Consider the following 20,692-nt stretch of genomic DNA (forward strand, 5'->3'; position numbering starts at 1 on the left):
AAAAAAAAACAAGAACTGAAAGAGCTGCACTCAACCAATGGCCGAAGTGTTTCGTCTGCCCTGGGATAGAAATAATAGAATTAAAAAAAGAATGTCCTAAAAAAGAATAGAACAGAGTAAAATAAAATGGAATACCTAGGTATAAACTTTTTTTAAGAGGTTTGATAGAGGGAACTGTAAATGCTAAGGTCTTATCGTTCCGAAATCGAAGAGAGAAGGAAGACGGGATAGGAGAAAGCCAACAGTTCCGAGAAGGAACATTATCCGTTCAGGATAAAATCCGCCCCTGGCGAGAATCCAACCCACGGCCTAGCGTTTACAAGGCAGACGCACTACCCTCTAAGGCCTTAAGCTAACTAGGCTGGTACTCTGTTGGGAACTGTTGTGGACAAGGTGTTATTCTAGCTGGATACCGACTTTTCTATTTTTTTTTTTTTTACTACAAAGTAATTTCTTACTTCAAAATGGATCCAACAGTATTTGCTAAGGTCCAACTTGTGAAAATCCTTGGCGGTTAGTTCTGGTAGGTTTCTATTGCTGTGGATGATGGTTCGAGACCCGTTCTCCTTGTTGATAATCACAGATGACAGGGGGAAGTCACAGCCTTCGTGGACAATGCAGTTATCACAGCTGATGTTCAGATCTCGAAAGTCACACTCAACGTAATCTGCAAACACGCCTTTGCTGACAGTGCCGAAGAACTCGCAGGGTGCTCCTAGTTGTGACAATACAGTGCAGTTGTTGGAGGCATTACCACCTCTCTGCCATCTCTGCTCTAGACATCTTTGATCTGAATCTTCCTTAGGGAAACTCTCACATATTTGGATAAGATCTACACACACCAGTCCCACACATAAGATTTTCTTCGGTTCCTCGAGAACATTGTCTGACTCCATTTTGAATCAGCTGCGGCAGTACTCTGGGTTTAACTGAAAAGTCAAGGGAGAATTATATTTATAAGAATTATAAGAACTAGATTTATACATACGAATGTGCTGGGTTCAAATCCCGGCCAGGGCGGACATTTTCTAACCATACTTTTCCGTTTTTGGACAGGCATTTTTTTTAAGCCAATTTTACTGGAACGATTGACCTGAAACTGGTACTAATGTACTTTAGTGGAAATAACAATACGTAAGTAAGTAGGATATTGATTTTTCTTTTTTTATGTTCACTTGTTTTAATTTTAACTGAACACACCTGCCTAATTAGATCGAGTTTTATGTTTATTTACAAGTTCGTTTGTTTTGTTCGCACTCTGATTCTCAAGGCAAAATTAATTCCTACTTCTACCTACATTCTTTAATGAATATTTAATACTCGTAACTTTGTAGGTAGGTATGTATATTATAATAGTTTGAAAAAAAAACAACAAAAAACAAAAACAAAACCTATGCCGTAAAAAAATTAAATTTTGACAATATTGGTTTTTAAAGTCGAAACAGAAGTCGTTTGTTTTGTTCGCACTCTGATTCTCAAGGCAAAATTAATTCCTACTTCTACCTACATTCTTTAATGAATATTTAATACTCGTAACTTTGTAGGTAGGTATGTATATTATAATAGTTTGAAAAAAAAACAACAAAAAACAAAAACAAAACCTATGCCGTAAAAAAATTAAATTTTGACAATATTGGTTTTTAAAGTCGAAACAGAAGGAATGTTCCAAGACTAACGGTTTTTAACACTTTAGAACGCTATGCCCGGGTCAGTTTCTAAACAAACATCCTACAGAACTAGAGAGCCCAAACAAAATGTCGCCTTCAAAACAGATTCTAGCTTCTTATCGTAATTATTGTTATCAGGGATTCACTTGTTATCTATATTGGGCTCCAGGCAGGTCAAAGCTAAATCAGGCAGGCACATAATAAACAAGTAGCCTGATTACGGCTCCCTGTCTTTAGATTTTGCTCATATAGAGGCCTTTTTCTGGGAAGCCGGAAAGAGAGGAAAGAATGTGAAGAGAGAGGAGGAGCTAAATCAGAGAGAGAGAGAGAGAGAGAGAGAGAGAGAGAGAGAGAGAGAGAGAGAGAGAGAGAGAGAGAGAGAGAGAGCGCACAACGTATTGCAAGTTGCAAGCACAGAGCCGAAAAAATTGTACCCCTGCCGAAAATCGAACCCGGGACCTCCGGTGTGCAAACCTTGTCTGATACCCACTCGGTCAAGGAGGTAGCCCTACTTAATATTATTTTTTTTTTTTGGAAGGTTTGAGAGAGGGAACTGTAACTGCTATGGTCTTTTATCGTCCCGAAATCGAAGAAAGAAGGAAGACAGGATAGGAGAAAGCCAGTCGTTCCGAGAACGAACATTATCCCATCAGGATAAAATCCACCCCGGGCGTAATATCACAATAGACAGTAGTATAAGCAACCACTTCACTAATTTGAAGCTTACCAAAGTTTAGTCTAATGTGATATGTATTGAGATAACAACATGTTGTACTTAGTTCCCTATAGTCAATGATCTATCAGATTATACATATTTTACTCTTTCAGTTTTTGGGGAAGACCACCATTAACGCCACATTACAGGCAGGCTTGCCTCCGCGAGAAGAATCTTCCTCTGCTACTCCCAGTAACAAACTTCCAAAAGTGGAGAAAACTCCATCCGAGCAGACTGAACAAATATCTCAGCTGCCACATTACAGGCAGGCTTGCCTCCACGAGAAGAATCTTCCTCTGCTACTCCCAGTAACAAACTTCCAAAAGTGGAGAAAACTCCATCCGAGCAGACTGAACAAATATCTCAGCGATCTGATAATATTCAGAGTAATAGGAGAGCACAGAGTAAGTGATGAAATTCTTTGGGGTCATTAAAAGGATCATCTTCGTCTGATACATTTTAGGTAGAAAAAAAAAGTGTTTTCTAAATACAATTTATACTTAACCAGCAGTTGTATGGACACATCACAGGTTGTTGTTAGGTACTGGGTTAGGCTATGCTAGGATATGAAGAGAGAGAGAGTTCAGAGTAATAGGAGAGCACAGAGTAAGTGATGGAATTCTTTGGGGTCATTAAAAGGATCATCTTTGTCTGATACATTTTAGGTAGAAAAAAAAAGTGTTTTCTAAATACAATTTTTATACTTACCCAGCAGTTGTATGGACACATCACAGGTTGTTGTTAGGTACTGGGTTAGGCTATGCTAGGATATGAAGAGAGAGAGAGAGAGAAAAAAAAGTGTTTTCTAAATACAATTTTTATACCTACTTACCCAGCAGTTGTATGGACACATCACAGGTTGTTGTTAGGTACTGGGTTAGGCTATGCTAGGATATGAAGAGAGAGAGAGAGAACAATGAAGAGGTGCTCTAGCAGTGGCGTAGCGTGGTCTAAATTCGAGTGTAGGACGTGTAGGGCTCATGCTCATGGCACAGTTCTACCAAGTCCCATCACAGTACATGCCATTAATATTTATGGGCATTAGAGTGAACTTTTGAGTTGTATGGCCGCCATACACGCCATACATACACGCTACGCCACTGTGCTCTAGGTATTTTTTTAATCGGCCCAAAAGCGAAAATCTAAATTTTTGAAGAGGTTTGACAGAGGGAAGGAACTGTAACTGCTAAGGTCTTATCGTCCCGAAATCTAAGAGAGAAGGAAAACAGGATAGGAGAAAGGCAGTCGTTCCCAGAACGAACATTATCCCATCAGGATAAAAACCGTCCCGGGCTTGAATCGAACCCGCGGCCTAGCGCTTACAAGGCAGAAGCTAACCAGGCTTATTATTTTACTTATACATAGTCCCCGATAGGTACATCAGAGTTTTGCTTATTTTTTTCGTCAGGCATTTGCTTATCATTTGATTCGGGACTATCCCTGATGGCACGGTATGGTGGGACTTCGGAGGGAAATATAGAAACCCTCCAGGGAGATTCACTACCCAATTTGAGAACCTCTGCTTTATGCTATACCTATACAGAAGAATACAACATACTTCAAAGTATGTAGGTAGTACTTTTTTACGTTTCTTTGTTATTGGTACTTATTTGGTTAGATAGTTTTTTGTCTGAATTTTGCATGTTTAATTACTTTTAGGTCTTCGAACTTTCTCTTTACCTACATTTTTATCGACTAAAACTTGGTCAGAATTATTTGTCTATTCCTCATTATTATTCGTAATTTATTGATGAATTTGGCTCAATATTATAGATTTGTGGCCACAATAGGTAGTCCTGTACCCATTTGCCCAATATTATAGATTTGTGGCCACAATATTAAGTAGTCCTGTACCTATTTGCTTTCAATGCATGTTCATAATAAGTATAGATAGATACGCGAGTAGCGAGTAGGGACACAAATGTGGCTAATAGTGATAACGGATCTTATAAGACAGAGAATTCAGCAGGTATCTCACAGGATATACACAAAATCAATGATTGCAAATAGGTACCTACCTAACTAAAAGAAAAAAAAATCTCATGAGACACAGAAAAGACACAATTAAATCGATACAAATCTCGATTGCTCATTATGACACAAATCAAACACACGTTTGATTCAATGCCTACTTCATTGAAATAATTAAAATACCCGGTGATCACCTCAGCATGTAATCGGAGTTTTAATTGTTCCATTAACCAGTGCCGAATTATCGTCTAGGTTTCTGCCATGTGGATTCGTATCCAAATTATCCACCTTTTTTTGATTCCCCGTTTGGGCCCTGCCTTTAGCCTTTAGATTGGCTAAAGACCAAATCGGGGAATCAAAAAAGATGTATCTACAAATAAAAAAAGGTGTATTATCAGTCGGAAGATCCATTGTGAAAACAAGCTGAGCCGATCACGTTTTGCTCATTTTCTACGATAAGTTGATCGCTCTCTCTCTCTTGAATCCCAAAACCTAGAAACCTGAAATTTGGTAGGAACATTCCTAAATAAGGACTAAGGAGCGCGGTAGCGATCTACCCTGCCAAGTCAAGAAAGTGATATGCTCTAAATTTGTGATTAGAGAGAGAGGAGTTTGCCGAAATATAATACTTACCTCGAATTGTGATCAATTTTTCGTGGCGAAGCACGGGCAACCTGCTAGTTCTTCAGAACATTATAGATACCAGCCTCCACTGATCCGAATGCATTGTATAGTAACATGTAAAGAACTAATATAGTCATTGACTTAAATTAATACATCACACACAATCATGCCGAACGTACAGAGATATCTGCGACTCAAATTAGCCTACGATAATTGTTTATTTTGCCAAATCTTAGGTCCGAGTTTAACAAGCAAGTGATCAATTCTGTTAAAAACAGTCAAGACATTTTCACATGTCTACTCTACCCATTTTTACTCTCTATTATTCCATTTGCAGATGGAGTGAACTGCAGGGCATATTCATTAGCGCCTAAGGCCCATTTCACATCTGTATTACAAAGTTTAGCATACCTACAACAAAGTGTCGGATATAGGACCGTGAAACGCTAAATTTCTTATGAAGCACAAATGGCAGATTGAACATATTCAGCCTTTCGCTGTTGGATATCGGATAGCCTACAATTTGTAGCACCTATGCTACACATTGTCGTACAGACGTGAAACGGACCTTACTGTAATCTTATCATTGTAACAAAAGCTTCTTTTCCTGTCCAACAAAGTCAGATGTCCTATCTTGGCAAAGTGTTTGGCTTTTACCTAGGATCATAAAAGATACTGTCTCACACACCACGTATGTAGAGATAGGACGGACTATTGTATTCGCTTCGGTGTCTGTCTGTGTGTCTGTCTGTCTGACGTCTGACCCCATAGAAGGACTTATCCAAACCTGGGCGACCTATATATCAAATTAAAGGTCTTTTTACCAGGAACACGAAAATGGTGGTGCAAATTTTGTCCAGAAAACCAAAAAGCCAAAAACCCTAAAAAACTGGTTTTTGGGGAATTTTTTTCACATTTTTTCACACAAATGAGCTCTGATCTTGAAATTTGTCGCGACTACCTATAAACTCAAAGCGAGAAAGTTTTAGATAACACTTCAGTCGATAATTTAAGACCGGTTTTAGCGTCACCTGTGTTAAGCTACGCGTAGTACGCATGCGCATTCACCCCATTTTTTATAAACAAAAAAGTAGGTAGGTAGTTAGGTACCTACCTACAAGAGATAACATTTTTTTATCAAAAGAAAAAAGAAAAAGAAGAGAAAGAGAATATAGAATAAAGTAGAATTACCTAACTGTCAAAATTTCAAGTTAATATTCAGTTAATCAGTTTTGATACCTTGCTTTGTACCCGATACTTGGTAGATATAATCATTCTTTAACCTCAGGAATTTAGAAGATCAAGCAATATGTAATAGGAGAGGTTCAAAGGTTTTGTCCAAGAATATCAATCTCTAGAAGTCTAGATTCTCTAGGGCTCTCAAATTTGATTGCTCCTGCTTTGTGTAAGTAATACCATAGATTAATGACATAAACATAGAGAACCAAGACCATTAGACATGATTGATACCCCCTTCTCACGAAATTCACAAGCGAGTCACACTTTGCATGCACTGTGCGCCACAACATAAGCAACAACAAGACTTCTTACCTACGTAACATATTCGGATATTTGGAGAAGAGTTCACATATGATTTTCGAACATGCAAACTATGATCCGCCTTCCCTAAAGAAACTCACCAACCCATCCGCCTTCCCTAAGGTGAGGTTCCTATTTGTGCCTTTGCATCCCCCTACTGTCAACACGCGCAAAAGGTTTATTGCTCCAGTATTATCATTATTATGATACCTCGTTATTATTATTATTATTATTATTATTCGGAAGAGCTATATGATTTTCGAACATGCAATCTATGATCCGCCTTCCCTAAAGAAACTCACCAACCCATCCGCCTTCCCTAAGGTGAGGTTCCTATTTGTGCATATGCATTTGCATCCCCCTTCTGTCAACACGCGCAAAAGAGTTATTGCTCCAGTATTATCATTATTACGATACCTCGTTATTATTATTATTTTTATTATTAAGTATTAGCTATAATTATTATTATTATTATTATTAAACTATATAATATCACAATAGACAGTAGTATAAGCAACCACTTCACTAATTTGAAGCTTACCAAAGTTTAGTCTAATGTGATATGTATTGAGATAACAACATGTTGTACTTAGTTCCCTATAGTCAATGATCTATCAGATTATACATATTTTACTCTTTCAGTTTTTGGGGAAGACCACCATTAATGCCACATTATATTGATGGGTTGGCGATCCCTGGTCTAATGACTAGAACCACAATCAGAATTGAAACTTCTTTTTGCCAGTCTAGTAAGCTTGGAGGTATAGTGTTTGCTTTGTACGCGCTAGGTCGCGGGTTTGATTTCCGCCCGGGACTGACTTTATCCCAAACAGACAAGGTTAGTTCTCGGAAGGACTGGCTTTTTCCTATTATGTCTTTTCTCTCTTTGATTTTGGGACGATAAGATCTCCGTTGTTACAGTTCCCTAGATCAAACCTCTTGGAAAATCAATCCTCATAATTCAGATAGGTACTTGGAAAAATCAAGCAGCTTGTCGACTCACCTATTTCGTCAATGAAAATAATGCAGGGCTGAATTTTCCTCGCGACAGAAAAAGTAGCAGCGGCCAACTTCTGACTCTCTCCATACCATTTGTCCGTGAGGAGAGAAATGTCCAAGTTGATAAAGTTCATGCCTGCCTCCTTGGCGGCTGCCTTGGCCATCATTGTCTTACCACAGCCTGGAGGTCCATGCAGGAGAATCCCTAAAATAAAACAGAAACATTATTCACATAGTAGTAGCAGCAGCTTAACTCCATACACAGAAAGCCCACTCTAACACTCGTATTTATGAACAAGAATGATCGTTCTTAGATCAGTCTCAAGTCAAAATTGACCAATCAAATGCCTTGAGAGCAGCAGCTTAACTCCATACACAGAAAGCCCACTCTAAGACTTAGATGTAGGGGCAACTGCCCCAGTCTGTTTGCTGGGCAATCATTAGGGCACTTGTCTACTAAGTGAGAGGGTGCAAGTTTGAATCTCAAATGTGAGTTTCCTGATTAGGGTGAATAAAATGAATAGTGAAGGATTTTTATCATTATCATTATTCTTATGATTATGATTATGATTATGACTGCCCCAAAGGATGGGTTATTATTATTAGTGCTTTATTTAGACTGTCGAATTGGGACATGTATTCCCTATATCTCAACAATTGAATATTGCACCACTTTATTTAATGGGTTGAGCTTATAGGTACGAATCTTCCTCACATAGTAAAAGTAAGTATCTATGCATCTAATGGTTGAGAAGAAAGGAAATGGAGTCTGCCTGGGGGACTTTAAACAGGAAGGATACCAGCCTGAAATTTTCCTCGATGTGTTAAGCTACGCCGAGAAAGGCCAATAAATGGATGGGTGACGTAAACATTATATTGGGAATAAAGGGACTCTTGAGTAAAAAACACCGACTCACCTGCTATCTGTGCATCTCTGGATAAAGTCCGAACTTATCCTACGGAACGATGCGGTCCGGCAAAGTTCCTGCAGTTCAGAACCGGAAAACCCGTCTGTTTTTTCCGCCAACTTCTGAAAGTTCACGTTCCTGGCTGTCTTCTCCTTGGCGAGGAAAAGCTCGAGTATGGCTTTCCTTTGCTCAAGACTCTGGAAAAAGAGAAAACATCATATGTGTTATAAATAAATAAATGCCATTTCTTTGTGTTATTATTATACGAGTATCACAAACTTTGGTGCTCACTGCAGAATTATAGGGTTTCCCAAATATTTCAATAATCCCAACACCCAATGTTTACCTACCATGCTGGCACTGGTCGCTATGTGCATTTATTTTATACATAGCGACTCATTTTCCTCACGAGGCTGAGTGGGCCTCCGCAACAGCCAGTCACGGAATCAATCATTTGCGTGATACAATTTTTTTGACCCCGCCGGGATGGGCATGCTACGGCACAGGACACATACGTCTAATGTAGCAGTTGTTCTATTGCTACGAAATAAAAACGGCGGTAAAACACTCATCTAAAAAAAAAAAAAAAAAACTATTCAAATTATTCCTTCCCAGGATGAGACGACAAGCAGAGTTTCAACTTGTACCTACAGAGTTTAACCACATATTGTGGCCCAGGCCATCAATTTAACTGGATTTATTTTAATCCCAAATGGCGTCCTCAGGCATTTCCTAAATGACGTTCTCAGACATATTCTATGTCCTCAATTCAATATTTTAGTGAGTTTCTTGACTCAAGCAAACTCTCCTGCACTTCAATAGGGATAAATTTTATCCCAAACAAAAGTCCCCGGGTATTTGGGGTAACTATATCCTCAACTCCGTATTTCAGTGGATTTTTTCATCCAACAGAACTCTTTTACATTTTAATAGGGATAAACTTTATCTCAAACAAATGTCCCTCTGTGTCCTCAAGTCAATATTTCAGTGGGTTTCTTCACTCGAGATCTTTTCTACAACTCAAATCGGACTAAATTTAATCCCAAATGGTGTACTTGGGCATTTGGGGGTATTCTGTGTGTTCAAGTCAATATTTCAGTGGGTCACTGAAAGCAACTCTTTTACAACTCAAATCGGACTAAATTTAATCCTATGGTGTTCTTGGGCATTTGGGGGTATTCTGTGTGTTCAAGTCAATATTTCAGTAGGTCACTGAAAGCAACTCTTTTACAACTCAAATCGGACTAAATTTAATCCCAAATGGTGTCCTTGGGCATTTGGGGGTATTCTGTGTGTTCAAGTCAATATTTCAGTGGGCCACTGATAGCAACTCTTCTACAACTTAAATCGGACTAAATTTAATCCCAAATGGTGTCCTTGGGCATTTGGGGGTATTCTGTGTGTTCAAGTCAATATTCCAATGGGATTCTTCACTCAGCGAACTATTGTTCCAAAACCCAAACCAGTGTCCCCTGGCGTTTTGGGGGTATTCTATGTCCACAATTCAATATTTCAGTTGATTTCTTCACTCAAGCGAGATCTCTTCTACAACTCGAATCGCACTAAGCATCACTAGGTGTTCAAGCGTCAGATTCATTAGCAGCACTACTCGTTGAATGTTGTAGGCGGGGGGCTCGCGGTCCGAGGGTAGTTTTCTTGGTTTCCTCTATTGTGATCTCCAAATCCTCCATGGTAATCTCGGGTAATACCACGCTGCTCAAGCAACTCTTCTACAACTTAAATCGGACTAAATTTAATCCAAAATGGTGTCCTTGGGCATTTGGGGGGTATTCTGTGTGTTCAAGTCAATATTCCAATTGGATTCTTCACTCAGCGAACTATTGTTCCAAAACCCAAACCAATGTCCCCTGGCGTTTTGGGGGTATTCTATGTCCACAGTTCAATATTTCAGTTGATTTCTTCACTCAAGCGAGATCTCTTCTACAACTCGAACCGCACTAAGCATCACTAGGTGTTCAAGCGTCAGATTCATTAGCAGCACTACTCGTTGAATGTTGAAGACGGGGGGCTCGCGGTCCGAGGGCAGTTTTCTTGGTTTCCTCTATTGTGATCTCCAAATCCTCCATGGTAATCTCGGGTAATACCACGCTGCTCGCACCATTTGATGAGCTGGGGAATAAGAAGCGGGTTGTTTTAGGGTCAACATTCAGAACTTTCCTTTGTTTTTTAGTCCGTTCTTCCTTTATTAAATTACAATAGTAATAATAAAAGGTATAAGGACGGACTAAGCAACCTCCGTGGCCGAGTGGGTATCACACTAGGCTTGCACGCAGGAGGTCCGGGTTCGATTCCCGGCGGGGCAGTCAAAGCACTACACATTGGAGTCAAAGTTTTTCTAATCCCAGTTTTGAGTTAAGCTATCTAGGGCCTAGGTTAAGCAATCATGACGTTGTACTCATACCATTTTGTATATCATGTACAATAAAAATTATAATAAATAAAATAAATAAATAAATATTAACACGAAACAGAATTTCATCGTTTTTCGGCATTTTCACCTCAACTTTTCTCCCACTTCCCTTCAACTTTAAGCAAATTTTATCCACTCAGCCTCGTGAGGACAATTGAGTAGCTACTTTAATCGAGTAGCGACCAGTGGCGGCATTACCAGAAATAAATAAAGCAATCTATTAATAGTAGGTACATAAGTACAAGTTAATATTACTGATAAAAGTAGAGTTAAACCAAAGGTCTATATCTATAGCTCTATAGATTCTACAGAACCTAGGTAGGTATAGGTACCTACTAGGTATTAGATTATTTCAATATTTACGTATGTTTCAAAGTTGAAAGCAATAAAATTACAAAGTTATTCAAAGCAACTAGGTATTATTCTTCTTCTAGAAAGATAAATTTAGTAAAATATCCATAAATAATAATAATAAATATATAAATGAAATTCATGCTTAAACGTAAACAATAGGTAGATATAGATAAACATTAGAATTGAATGAAAAGTAATAAAATAAAATTCAATATTTACCTCGGGAAAGATGAACTCGTAATTGTCATGTGCCTTAGTGTCAACAAGTGGGTTATTTACACGTCTGTTTTGCCTTAGTATAGGTATTCCCACTAATTGCTAACGTACGTCGAGATAAAGATGTAATATTTCCACACCAATATCAAGCACAACTGACTAATATTGTATAATTCATATTGGGAATAAAGGGACTCTTGAGTAAAAAACACCAACTCACCTGCTATCTGTGCATCTCTGGATAAAGTCCGAACTTATCCTACGGAACGATGCGGTCCGGCAAAGTTCCTGCAGTTCAGAACCGGAAAACCCGTCTGTTTTTTCCGCCAACTTCTGAAAGTTCACGTTCCTGGCTGTCTTCTCCTTGGCGAGGAAAAGCTCGAGAATGGCTTTCCTTTGCTCAAGACTCTGGAAAAAGAGAAAACATCATACGTGTTATGAATAAATAAATGCCATTTCTTTGTGTTATTATTATATCACAAACTTTGGTGCTCACTGCAGAATTATAGGGTTTCCCAAATATTTCAATAATCCCAACACCCAATGTTTACCTACCATGCTGGCACTGGTCGCCATGTGCATTTATTTTATACATAGCGACTTATTTTCCTCACGAGGCTGAGTGGGCTCCCGCAACAGCCAGTCACGGAATCAATCATTTGCGTGATACAATTTTTTTGACCCCCCGCCGGGATGGGCATGCTACGACACAGGACACATACGTCTAATGTAGCAGTTGTTCCATTGCTACGAAATAAAAACAGCGGTAAAACACTCATCTAAAAAAAAAAAATTCGAGCCCGGGTCTCCCGCGTACAAGGCGAGCGCAGTGACCACTACGTCATAGGAGCTGACAATTCATTGAATTGAAAATAATACTCACGGGCAAATTGATCGCGTATCGCTTGGGCATTCGGCGCAGAATGGCGGGATCCAAATCATGGGGCCTATTAGTGGCTCCCATGACGATACATACACACTCATTATCCGTGGCCAAACCATCCCACAGTGACATGAACTGAGCTTTCATCATGGCAGTAGCCTCGTGATCAGAGGATGAGCGGGCACGGAGGAATGAATCTGAGGAAACGAAATGTGTATGTCTTCAAATAAACGGACTACATAAATGTCTTTCAGTAGAACCTCCATTATTTCAACTCTCTATTATTTCAACCCTAAAAACGGTTCAAAATAGAGTCGACTAGTCCATAAAATAATGAAAATGAAATAAAACCCAGAATATTTTACAAATAGTGAAGTATATGTTTATCATTTCAACCTACCTAGCTACCAGTAGCTCGCGATTGATGGGTTGGCGATCCCTGGTCTAATAGCTAGCACCACAATCAGAATTGAAACTTCTTTTTGCCAGTCTAGTAAGCTTGGAGGGTATAGTGTTTGCTTTGTACGCGCTAGGTCGCGGGTTTGATTTCCGCCCGGGACTAACTTTATCCCAAACAGACAAGGTTAGTTCTTGGAAGGACTGGCTTTTTCCTATTGCCTATGTCTTTTCTCTTTGATTTTGGGACGATAAGATCTCCCGTTGTTACAGTTCCCTAGATCAAACCTCTTGAAAATCAATCCTCTGTCTTTTCTTTTTTTTTTCTCTCTTTCTAAATAATATATGTACCTACCTATGTGTCTGAAAAACAATACATGATTTCTCCTTTCCAGATCCCAACTACCCCTTCATTATCTCTCTAGGAATTGTGTGCTTCTGTGCTGTCATTCTGTTTCCCACCGATAAGTCTTCATGCCAAGGTGACTCTACTAGCCAGTACACCTTGTCAGATCATACTAAATGCATCTGCACATTTATCCTAGGTAAGTCCTCAGGTCAATATTTGAGTTCTAGTAGTGGTCTCTTTTATACCTACATCTTGCATATTCAAACAGGGATTTAAGATTTATAGAGATGTGTGTTGAAAAATAATATTCAAACAGGGATTTAAGATTTATAGAGATGTGTGTTGAAAAATTCATTTGATAAGAAGGTTTAAAGGAAAAAGATGTTTGATAGAGGAACTATAACTGCTAAGGTCTTATCGTCACGAAATCGAAGAGAGAAGGAAGACAGGATAGGAGAAAGCCAGCCATTCCAAGAACGAACATTATCCGTTCAGGATAGAATCCGCCCCGGTTGAAAAATTCATTTGATAAGAAGGTTTAAAGAAAAAAGATGTTTGATAGAGGAACCATAACTGCTAAGGTCTTATCGTCTCGAAATCGAAGAGAGAAGGAAGACAGGATAGGAGAAAGCCAGCCATTCCAAGAACGAACATTATCCGTTCAGGATAAAATCCGCTCCGGACGGTAATCAAACCCGCGGCCTTGCGCTTACAAGGCAGACGCGCGACTAACCAAGTTGGATATTTTTTGAAGAGTTCAAACAACTACATAAGTCCATCAAAGTTTCATTGTTGTTTAACTTCTTCACCTACATTCTTATTTTGTTCTTCATATCTCCAACCTACCTAATCCAAAGTTCTATGCTAGGCTGGCATAAGGAGGTTTTTTCCTTCCAAGGAGGAAGGTTTTCTGATCATACTTGTGTGTATTTTAGGTACCTACTATTATCATCCATCTTTTTTTTTACTAATGCGAATGGGGACTTTTGGGTTTCAGGTATGGTGGCATTGACAATATTCCGACCTTGAATTGACACCTGATGACATCCGCCCCGGACGGTAATCAAACCCGCGGCCTTGCGCTTACAAGGTAGACGCGCGACTAACCAAGTTGGATATTTTTTGAAAAGTTCAAACAACTACACAAGTCCATCAAAGTTTCATTGTTGTCTTCTTCACCTACATTCTTATTTTGTTCTTCATATCTCCAACCTACCTAATCTAAAGTTCTATGCTAGGCTGGCATAAGGAGGTTTTTTTTTCCTTCCAAGGAGGAAGGTTTTCTGATCATACTTGTGTGTATTTTAGGTACTTACTATTATCATCCATCTTTTTTTTTTTTACTAATGCGAATGGGGACTTTTGGGTTTCAGGTATGGTGGCATTGACAATATTCCGACCTTGAATTGACACCTGATGACCGCAAGGGTCACTAATGAGTTGACATTTGACATGCTATTGAATCAAGTTATGTAGTGTGAAGGTATTGGAGACAAATCACATGTTTGTAGAGAGAAGTTATAGAGAGGGCCCTCGAGCAAAAGGTGAAAATGAGTACAAAAGGGTGGAAGACGAAATACAGTGACAAAGTGTGTAAACACATAGAACAACAAGAGGGACAAGTTATGGGAAAGAGGAGGGGAGATCATACAGGTAAAATGAAAAATCCAGGAATGGCATTTGATGTAAAATGCCTTGTTTTTCAAAAATAAATTATCCATTATATTTTTAATTGAGAATCTCACAAGTTCTAATGATTAACTTGACTTATTACTTTTGTTAGGTGTCTGCTTTTGCACGGATTTCTCTGTCAATAACCTGTAATCCTATGTTGTTTATTTTATTTTTCATATGAATGACGAGTGAGACAATTAGCTCTAACCTTCTTTTTTTATTATGAAGGGAGAAACGGTAAAAGATTTCAGATCAGTTGTTGGCTAATTTAATTTTAATATTCACAATAATCTGATGCTTACATTTACTGTACAGTAGGACTGTCTACCTGGGCTACCTGGTCATAAGTATACCCTCCTTTAATTATTTTGAGGTCAATTGTAACAAAGAAAGAACAACGGGAAATTTAACAACACAATTCAGATTTGTAAAACAAAAAATATGTAAATGAGAATACCTAGCTACCATAAAGGAAAATTTCCACAGTTATAAACGAGTTTATTTTCAAGGTCCTCTATTCTTTGTTACCTATACTTAATGTAGGTCTACGTAGCAGTCAGTATCAGCTATAGTCCCCTATGACGAATATAAAATAATATTCTATCATGAATTAATCATGGACACAATAATTTTTTGTTTTTCATGTTTATTTTCTCCGATTTATCAATTATTTGCGTGCGTCTTTGTGTTATTTCTTTGTCTTTCTCCCAAACCTACATTATGCTTTCATTTTGATAAAACTCAACTACTTCCACTAAAACGTCATACAGACTCCACTGCATATGTGAAAGTATGCTTGAATAAAATTCCATGTTTAATTTAGCACTAAGATTTTCTTTTGTATAAAATTTATGTAATTTATAGATTTTTCTATGCTCTCTGTATTTAAATTAAAATAAATGGTTAAATAGGTACTCCTACATACCTGTTTGGTAATACACAAATGCCTTAGTTTTAATTTTATTTCATTTTATTCGTAATAATAGGATTTTTTAGCAAGTTGTAGGTATAAGAGAAGATAGAAGCAGATGATTCTATCACACATACAAGGCCCGCGAAAATCAATAAATTTGAAAATTCAAATTCCCGCTCACGTTTCCAAAGAGATCGCGTTTGTTTTCTCTTTGGATCCAATTCCGGCAACGGCATAGAGACCCGCGGATATTTGAAATTTTGAGGTGAGATTTCGTCTTTTTATTAGCGGGTAGGATTTTTTTTTTGGTTTCTTTATAATTCTTTATCTTGGTTGCTGTTTCTATTTGTTTTACTTTGTAGTAACTAATCTAATTCTGTTCTCCTGTAAGTATCTGTCACCAAAAGATGAGAAATTGACCACTGGTCTCAGTCGCCAAACACCTGACGTAAATATTGTTTGTTGGGAGAAGAGAAGGAGTGTCTAGAAAAATAAACCCAGTTGTGATAAGTCAGGTAAGTGAGTATTCAAAAGTGTTCTATTATCTACCTACTAATTTAATTAATTTTAAATAATGTATCAATGTAAGGAAATGCTTGCCATTCATTTTCATTTTGTAGGTACAGGGAGTAACTAACAGACTAGGTACACCTACAAGCAAGGCAATTTTATTTTGCTAGATGGTAACTACATATACCAACTCAGGTGGCCAAAGGACAGTTGGATTTTCAAGAGTGAAAATCTAATGAAATAATTCTCTCTCCCCAGAGCCATGGCAGACAGTCTGCTTGTTGGAATTGTCTCTCTCTTCTCCCTGCTGCTCGTATTCAACTACTCGTTCCACAAAATAGAAGAGGGTCATGTGGGAGTCTACTTCCGAGGAGGTGCTCTGCTCTCGACAATCAGTGGACCAGGGTTTCATGCCATGATTCCATTCATTACAACATTCAGACATGTGCAGGTTGGTTTTACCTTTTCAGGGAGAAGAAAATATTATGGGAAAACTTTATTTATTTTTTATTATTAAAAAATTTCACTATTATTTTTTTAATTAGATTTGGTAGTAAAGTTCACCTGACAATAAACCAACCCTATCATCCACACACAAAATGCCCACTTTGAGACTTAGATGTAGGAACAAACAGCCTTAAAATATATCTTAAGCTTAAAATATCAATCTATAAACCCTCTCATCTGTATGAATAATTACTTGTAACAGTAAAAGTATGGATCAACTACCTCTTTAGAGTAGTATTAAACATTCCTAATTAGATATCTTTGGTTACAGGTCACATTACAAACCGATGAGGTGAAAAATGTCCCCTGTGGTACCAGTGGGGGTGTCATGATTTACTTTGATCGGATTGAAGTTGTCAATGTACTCAGTGTTTCCAGTGTGTATGATATCGTCAAGAACTATACAGCAGACTATGATAAGGCTCTGATATTCAACAAAGTCCATCATGAGCTCAACCAATTCTGTAGTATACACAATTTACATGAGGTAATTACCTAACTGGATGCTTATATTCTCTGTGATATTATGCCAGAGACATGCCATAAATTTAGTGGGTATAATAGTAGGCACTAAACTAAAAGTAATGAACTACCTACACATTTTTTCCCCCAATAGCTTGCCTATACCTATTTCAAGTAACTATGTACCTATCTCTTCTCATCTATCCAACAAAGACAAGAAACCCATCTCATTAGGTAGATCAGTTATTTTTTATTTATTTATTATTATTATTTTTTAAGGTAACATCATGTAAGTAATAAACTACCTACACATTTTTTTCCCCCAATAGCTTGTCTATACCTAATTCAAGTAACTATGTACCTATCTCTTCTCATCTATCTGACAAAGACAAACCCATCTCATTAGATAGATCAGTTATTTTTTATTTATTTATTGTAATTATATTGTAACATCATTGTAACATCATAGATTGATAACACTGATTGTTTTAATTCTCAGGTGTACATTGATTTATTCGACCAAATAGATGAAAACTTGAAGACTGCCCTTCAAAGAGAACTGAATGAAATGGCTCCGGGATTGTTCATCCAGGCTGTGAGAGTAACCAAGCCAAAGATTCCAGAGACTATTCGCAAAAATTATGAGCTCATGTGAGTATAGGCAGTTGATATAGTTGTCTAGATTGGAAAACGATATGAGATGAAAATAATGAAAGCAAAAAACTGATCTTTTGTCCTCGTTTTCCTCTAATTTTCAGGGAGGCTGAGAAGACGAAGCTCCTGATTTCCATTCAGCATCAGAAGGTGGTGGAGAAGGATGCCGAAACTGAACGCAAGAGAGCAGTCATAGAGGCGGAAAAAGAAGCTCAGATTGCCAAGATCCAGTATGAGCAGAAAGTGATGGAGCAAGAGTCTAAACAGCGCGTGGCTAAAATAGAAGGCAAGTATTCTCTCTTCGATTTCAGGACGATAAGACCTTCGTTGGCGTTTTAAGCGCTAGTTCGCGGGTTCGATTCCCGCCGTTCATTGCGGATAGATGGTCACCTCCTATCCGCATACCAACCACATGTCATGTTGCTCCATCGGAAACTAACGCATTCAATGTGTTATCTCCGCTTTTTGTAAATAATTTTGAAATTATTCCTCTCATCTTGGATTGACTATCAAATGATTTTTACGGGTCTACATAACTATTGTGCCTTTTCGATCGACTTTTCAGACGAAATGTACCTGGCGAGCGTCAAATCGAAAGCGGACGCCGAATTCTACAAGGGTGTTCTGATGATATCGCGGACGTCAGATTGGAATGTAATGCGATGAGGAAATGTTAACAAAGCCCGTCAACCCGAAGCAATGGTGTTGTTTGTTGTTTTGCAGACGGAAGGCCCCGGGTTGAACTCTTGATTCGACCGAAACTTTCCTCTCAGTTGACGTTGGTTGTTTTGTTTTTTCCTTCTCCTTTTCCTTTTCCTCCTCCTTCTTTTTCTTGTTGTTTTTGTTAATGGTGTTGTTGTTGTTGTTGTTGTTGTTGTTGATGTTGTTGTTGTTCTTCTTCTTCCTTCGCCTCTTCTCTTCTTCCTGTTTCTCCTTCTTCTTATCAAAAATAAATGGACAAAAGATAATAATCTAGCAACTGATGTTTATTACTTGTATCAATATGTACAATATGTACAAAAATGCCAATATGTGTACAAAAATGCCAATATGTGCCAATATGTATATCAATATGTACAAAAATGCCCTATCCTATTAAATATTGAAGCAGTCGGCGGCAGCAGTTAGGTATAGCACGTTGAATCCTCCAGAAACTCCAGTTCCCAACTGATCTCTGAAGTTAGGCAGCGTTCAGCGTGGTTGTTACCTGGACGGGTGACCGTCCGGGCATGTTCAAATATACATTATCACTATTGCACGGATTATGTCATCAGTCACTACAATGTTGCTAAGAACGTCAGGTGGGTGTCCGTCACATATTTGGCATACCTCTCATTCTACAAGCAAGCCAAACATTCGGAGGGGAACAAAATCCTTCTCACCTCCGAATATCTCGAACTGAAAAAATACGAAGCTCTGGGCAAAAGCTCGAAAGTTTACTACGGCCCGAATATCCCCAGCTTGTTTATGAATTCCGACTGTCATGATTTGACGAAAAGCAATGTGGAAACTTGAGGTTGAAGAGATCGTTTATACCTGAGCTCCCAACACTGAACTCTGTATGAAGCTATGAGGTACGCTTGACTTTCAAGGTAGTTCGTACAGGTATAGCTCGTTATGTACTTTATAGTTCGTCTCTCACCTTTTTTTTTTATCAGATTGTTTGGTGGGCGGTTCCCCCTTCTTACTTTCAAAATGGTTCCTTTTTTCGTCAAGTTTTGTTTATTTTTCCCTCCTGGATAGGCACTGTGTCTCAAACTTTTGTATATTTCTGTAAAGAACCCTCACAGTCCCTCAGTGTAGTCGTAAAATCGTGGGGTTCATAGGTCTTTTTTTAGTATCATACCTCTCCCATCTCTGGATTCTCGGGGTATACCAAACACATTCATCATTCTGGCGGAAAGCAGCATGAGGTCTCTTCTAACGCCTCTTTGAGTCGTCATGGTAACCAGTGACGGCATGTGGCGTAGCCATTGTTTATCATCTTATATGGTGGACTCTAGTGACAAGTATAGTTGCTACACAACTACACTCGTGTACAGAAAAAAAATGAGACAAATTGATTTAGAACTTTTCCAATATCGACAATTTTACCATTAATGGAGCCAATCAGATAACCAAAGTCAGTACAAAGACAACAACAATACAACTCTAATTTGGTACGACAAAATTTGGTATGTACCTCAAAATTTTGAAAATATTTTCAAGATATTCAGAAAAGGCTGTCAGAGTAGCTCAGGGCTCAAATTACAAAAGTCTCTTTTTTTTCTTCACTCAAGAGAATATGAACGACTAAAGTTGGTATAGCGCTTCATTTGTATAGCGTCTGTTCAAAAATATAGTTTGACTGGGTGCTATTGTTTATGTCACTTTGTGTAGAATATTGTATAGCTAGGTACCTATGTAGAACTCTATAGTGACACGCGGTGACACCTACTATCCTTTATATCCCTTCCAGCTTCATCTTACAGGATGAGATCAGGCCGGGATTTACCCATTTGTATGTAATGTATGGTACTGAAAATTTGGAAACGGGAGTTTTGACATCTCCACCAGTTTCATAAATTTCTTGTGATTTTTCCGTGCCATTCTCTCCCTCCCTCCCTCCCTCCTTCTCTCTCTCCCTCCCTCTCTCTCTCTCTCTCTCTCTCTCTCTCTCTCTCTCTCTCTCTTACTTTCTTTCACACAAGCCTTCTCTACCTGTCGTATAGGAGCTCACGTTAGACTATTGGAACGAACATTTTTTAAGTTAACAAAGGAAGTTATGATTCGGGCTTAAAATTACACAGCACCCTTACTCCCTCTTTTAAAGCGTTTAACACACCTTACAGTTTTTGAGGGTTTTAACACCCCTCTACAGTTTTTGAGGGGTTTACAATGGACAGAACGCAATTTACTCTCTCTCTCTCCTTCTCTCTCT

General features: G+C 38.4%; 4 protein-coding genes across 9 annotated transcripts in view; 2 read left to right on the forward strand and 2 right to left on the reverse strand.

Annotated features, from left to right (window-relative positions):
• Positions 1-1,795, reverse strand: part of LOC103506375 (ketohexokinase-like) — a 5,555-nt gene extending 3,760 nt beyond the window's left edge. For 2 of the 6 annotated variants that reach the window (XM_017442842.2, XM_017442844.2), the window contains exons 1-2: positions 1,201-1,412; positions 667-929 (exon numbers count right to left, since the gene is read on the reverse strand). In XM_017442842.2, coding sequence (XP_017298331.1) covers positions 667-896 — 230 coding nt within the window. In that variant the 5' untranslated portion in view covers positions 897-929; positions 1,201-1,412. Of the gene's footprint in view, positions 1-458; positions 930-1,200; positions 1,413-1,601 lie in introns of those variants that run through there. The other 4 variants (XM_017442843.2, XM_026821440.1, XM_026821442.1 and 1 more) reach the window with 4 other exon arrangements.
• A 664-nt stretch (positions 1,796-2,459) lies between these two features.
• Positions 2,460-14,090, forward strand: LOC113466229. The gene is made up of 4 exons (XM_026821437.1): positions 2,460-2,531; positions 2,648-2,786; positions 13,099-13,248; positions 14,050-14,090. The coding sequence occupies exons 1-4, from the start codon at positions 2,460-2,462 to the stop codon at positions 14,079-14,081; spliced, it is 393 nt and encodes a 130-aa protein (XP_026677238.1). The 3' UTR covers positions 14,082-14,090.
• LOC103506364 (ATPase family AAA domain-containing protein 1-like) lies at positions 10,206-12,516 on the reverse strand. The gene is made up of 3 exons (XM_026821443.1): positions 12,308-12,516; positions 11,645-11,832; positions 10,206-10,553 (listed from the first exon to the last, which is right to left on the reverse strand). The coding sequence occupies exons 1-3, from the start codon at positions 12,455-12,457 to the stop codon at positions 10,400-10,402; spliced, it is 492 nt and encodes a 163-aa protein (XP_026677244.1). The 5' UTR covers positions 12,458-12,516; the 3' UTR covers positions 10,206-10,399.
• Positions 14,091-15,906: 1,816 nt separating the features above from the next.
• Positions 15,907-19,414, forward strand: LOC103506365 (erlin-1). The gene is made up of 7 exons (XM_008470749.3): positions 15,907-16,154; positions 16,408-16,600; positions 16,928-17,143; positions 17,618-17,769; positions 17,877-18,058; positions 18,338-18,390; positions 19,117-19,414. Exons 2-7 carry the CDS (start codon positions 16,412-16,414, stop codon positions 19,285-19,287), a joined length of 963 nt encoding a protein of 320 aa, XP_008468971.1. The 5' UTR covers positions 15,907-16,154; positions 16,408-16,411; the 3' UTR covers positions 19,288-19,414.
• Positions 19,415-20,692: the final 1,278 nt, after the last annotated feature.

Source organism: Diaphorina citri, unplaced genomic scaffold, assembly GCF_000475195.1.
Source record: "Diaphorina citri unplaced genomic scaffold, Diaci psyllid genome assembly version 1.1 scaffold231, whole genome shotgun sequence".
NCBI lineage: Eukaryota > Metazoa > Arthropoda > Insecta > Hemiptera > Psyllidae > Diaphorina > Diaphorina citri.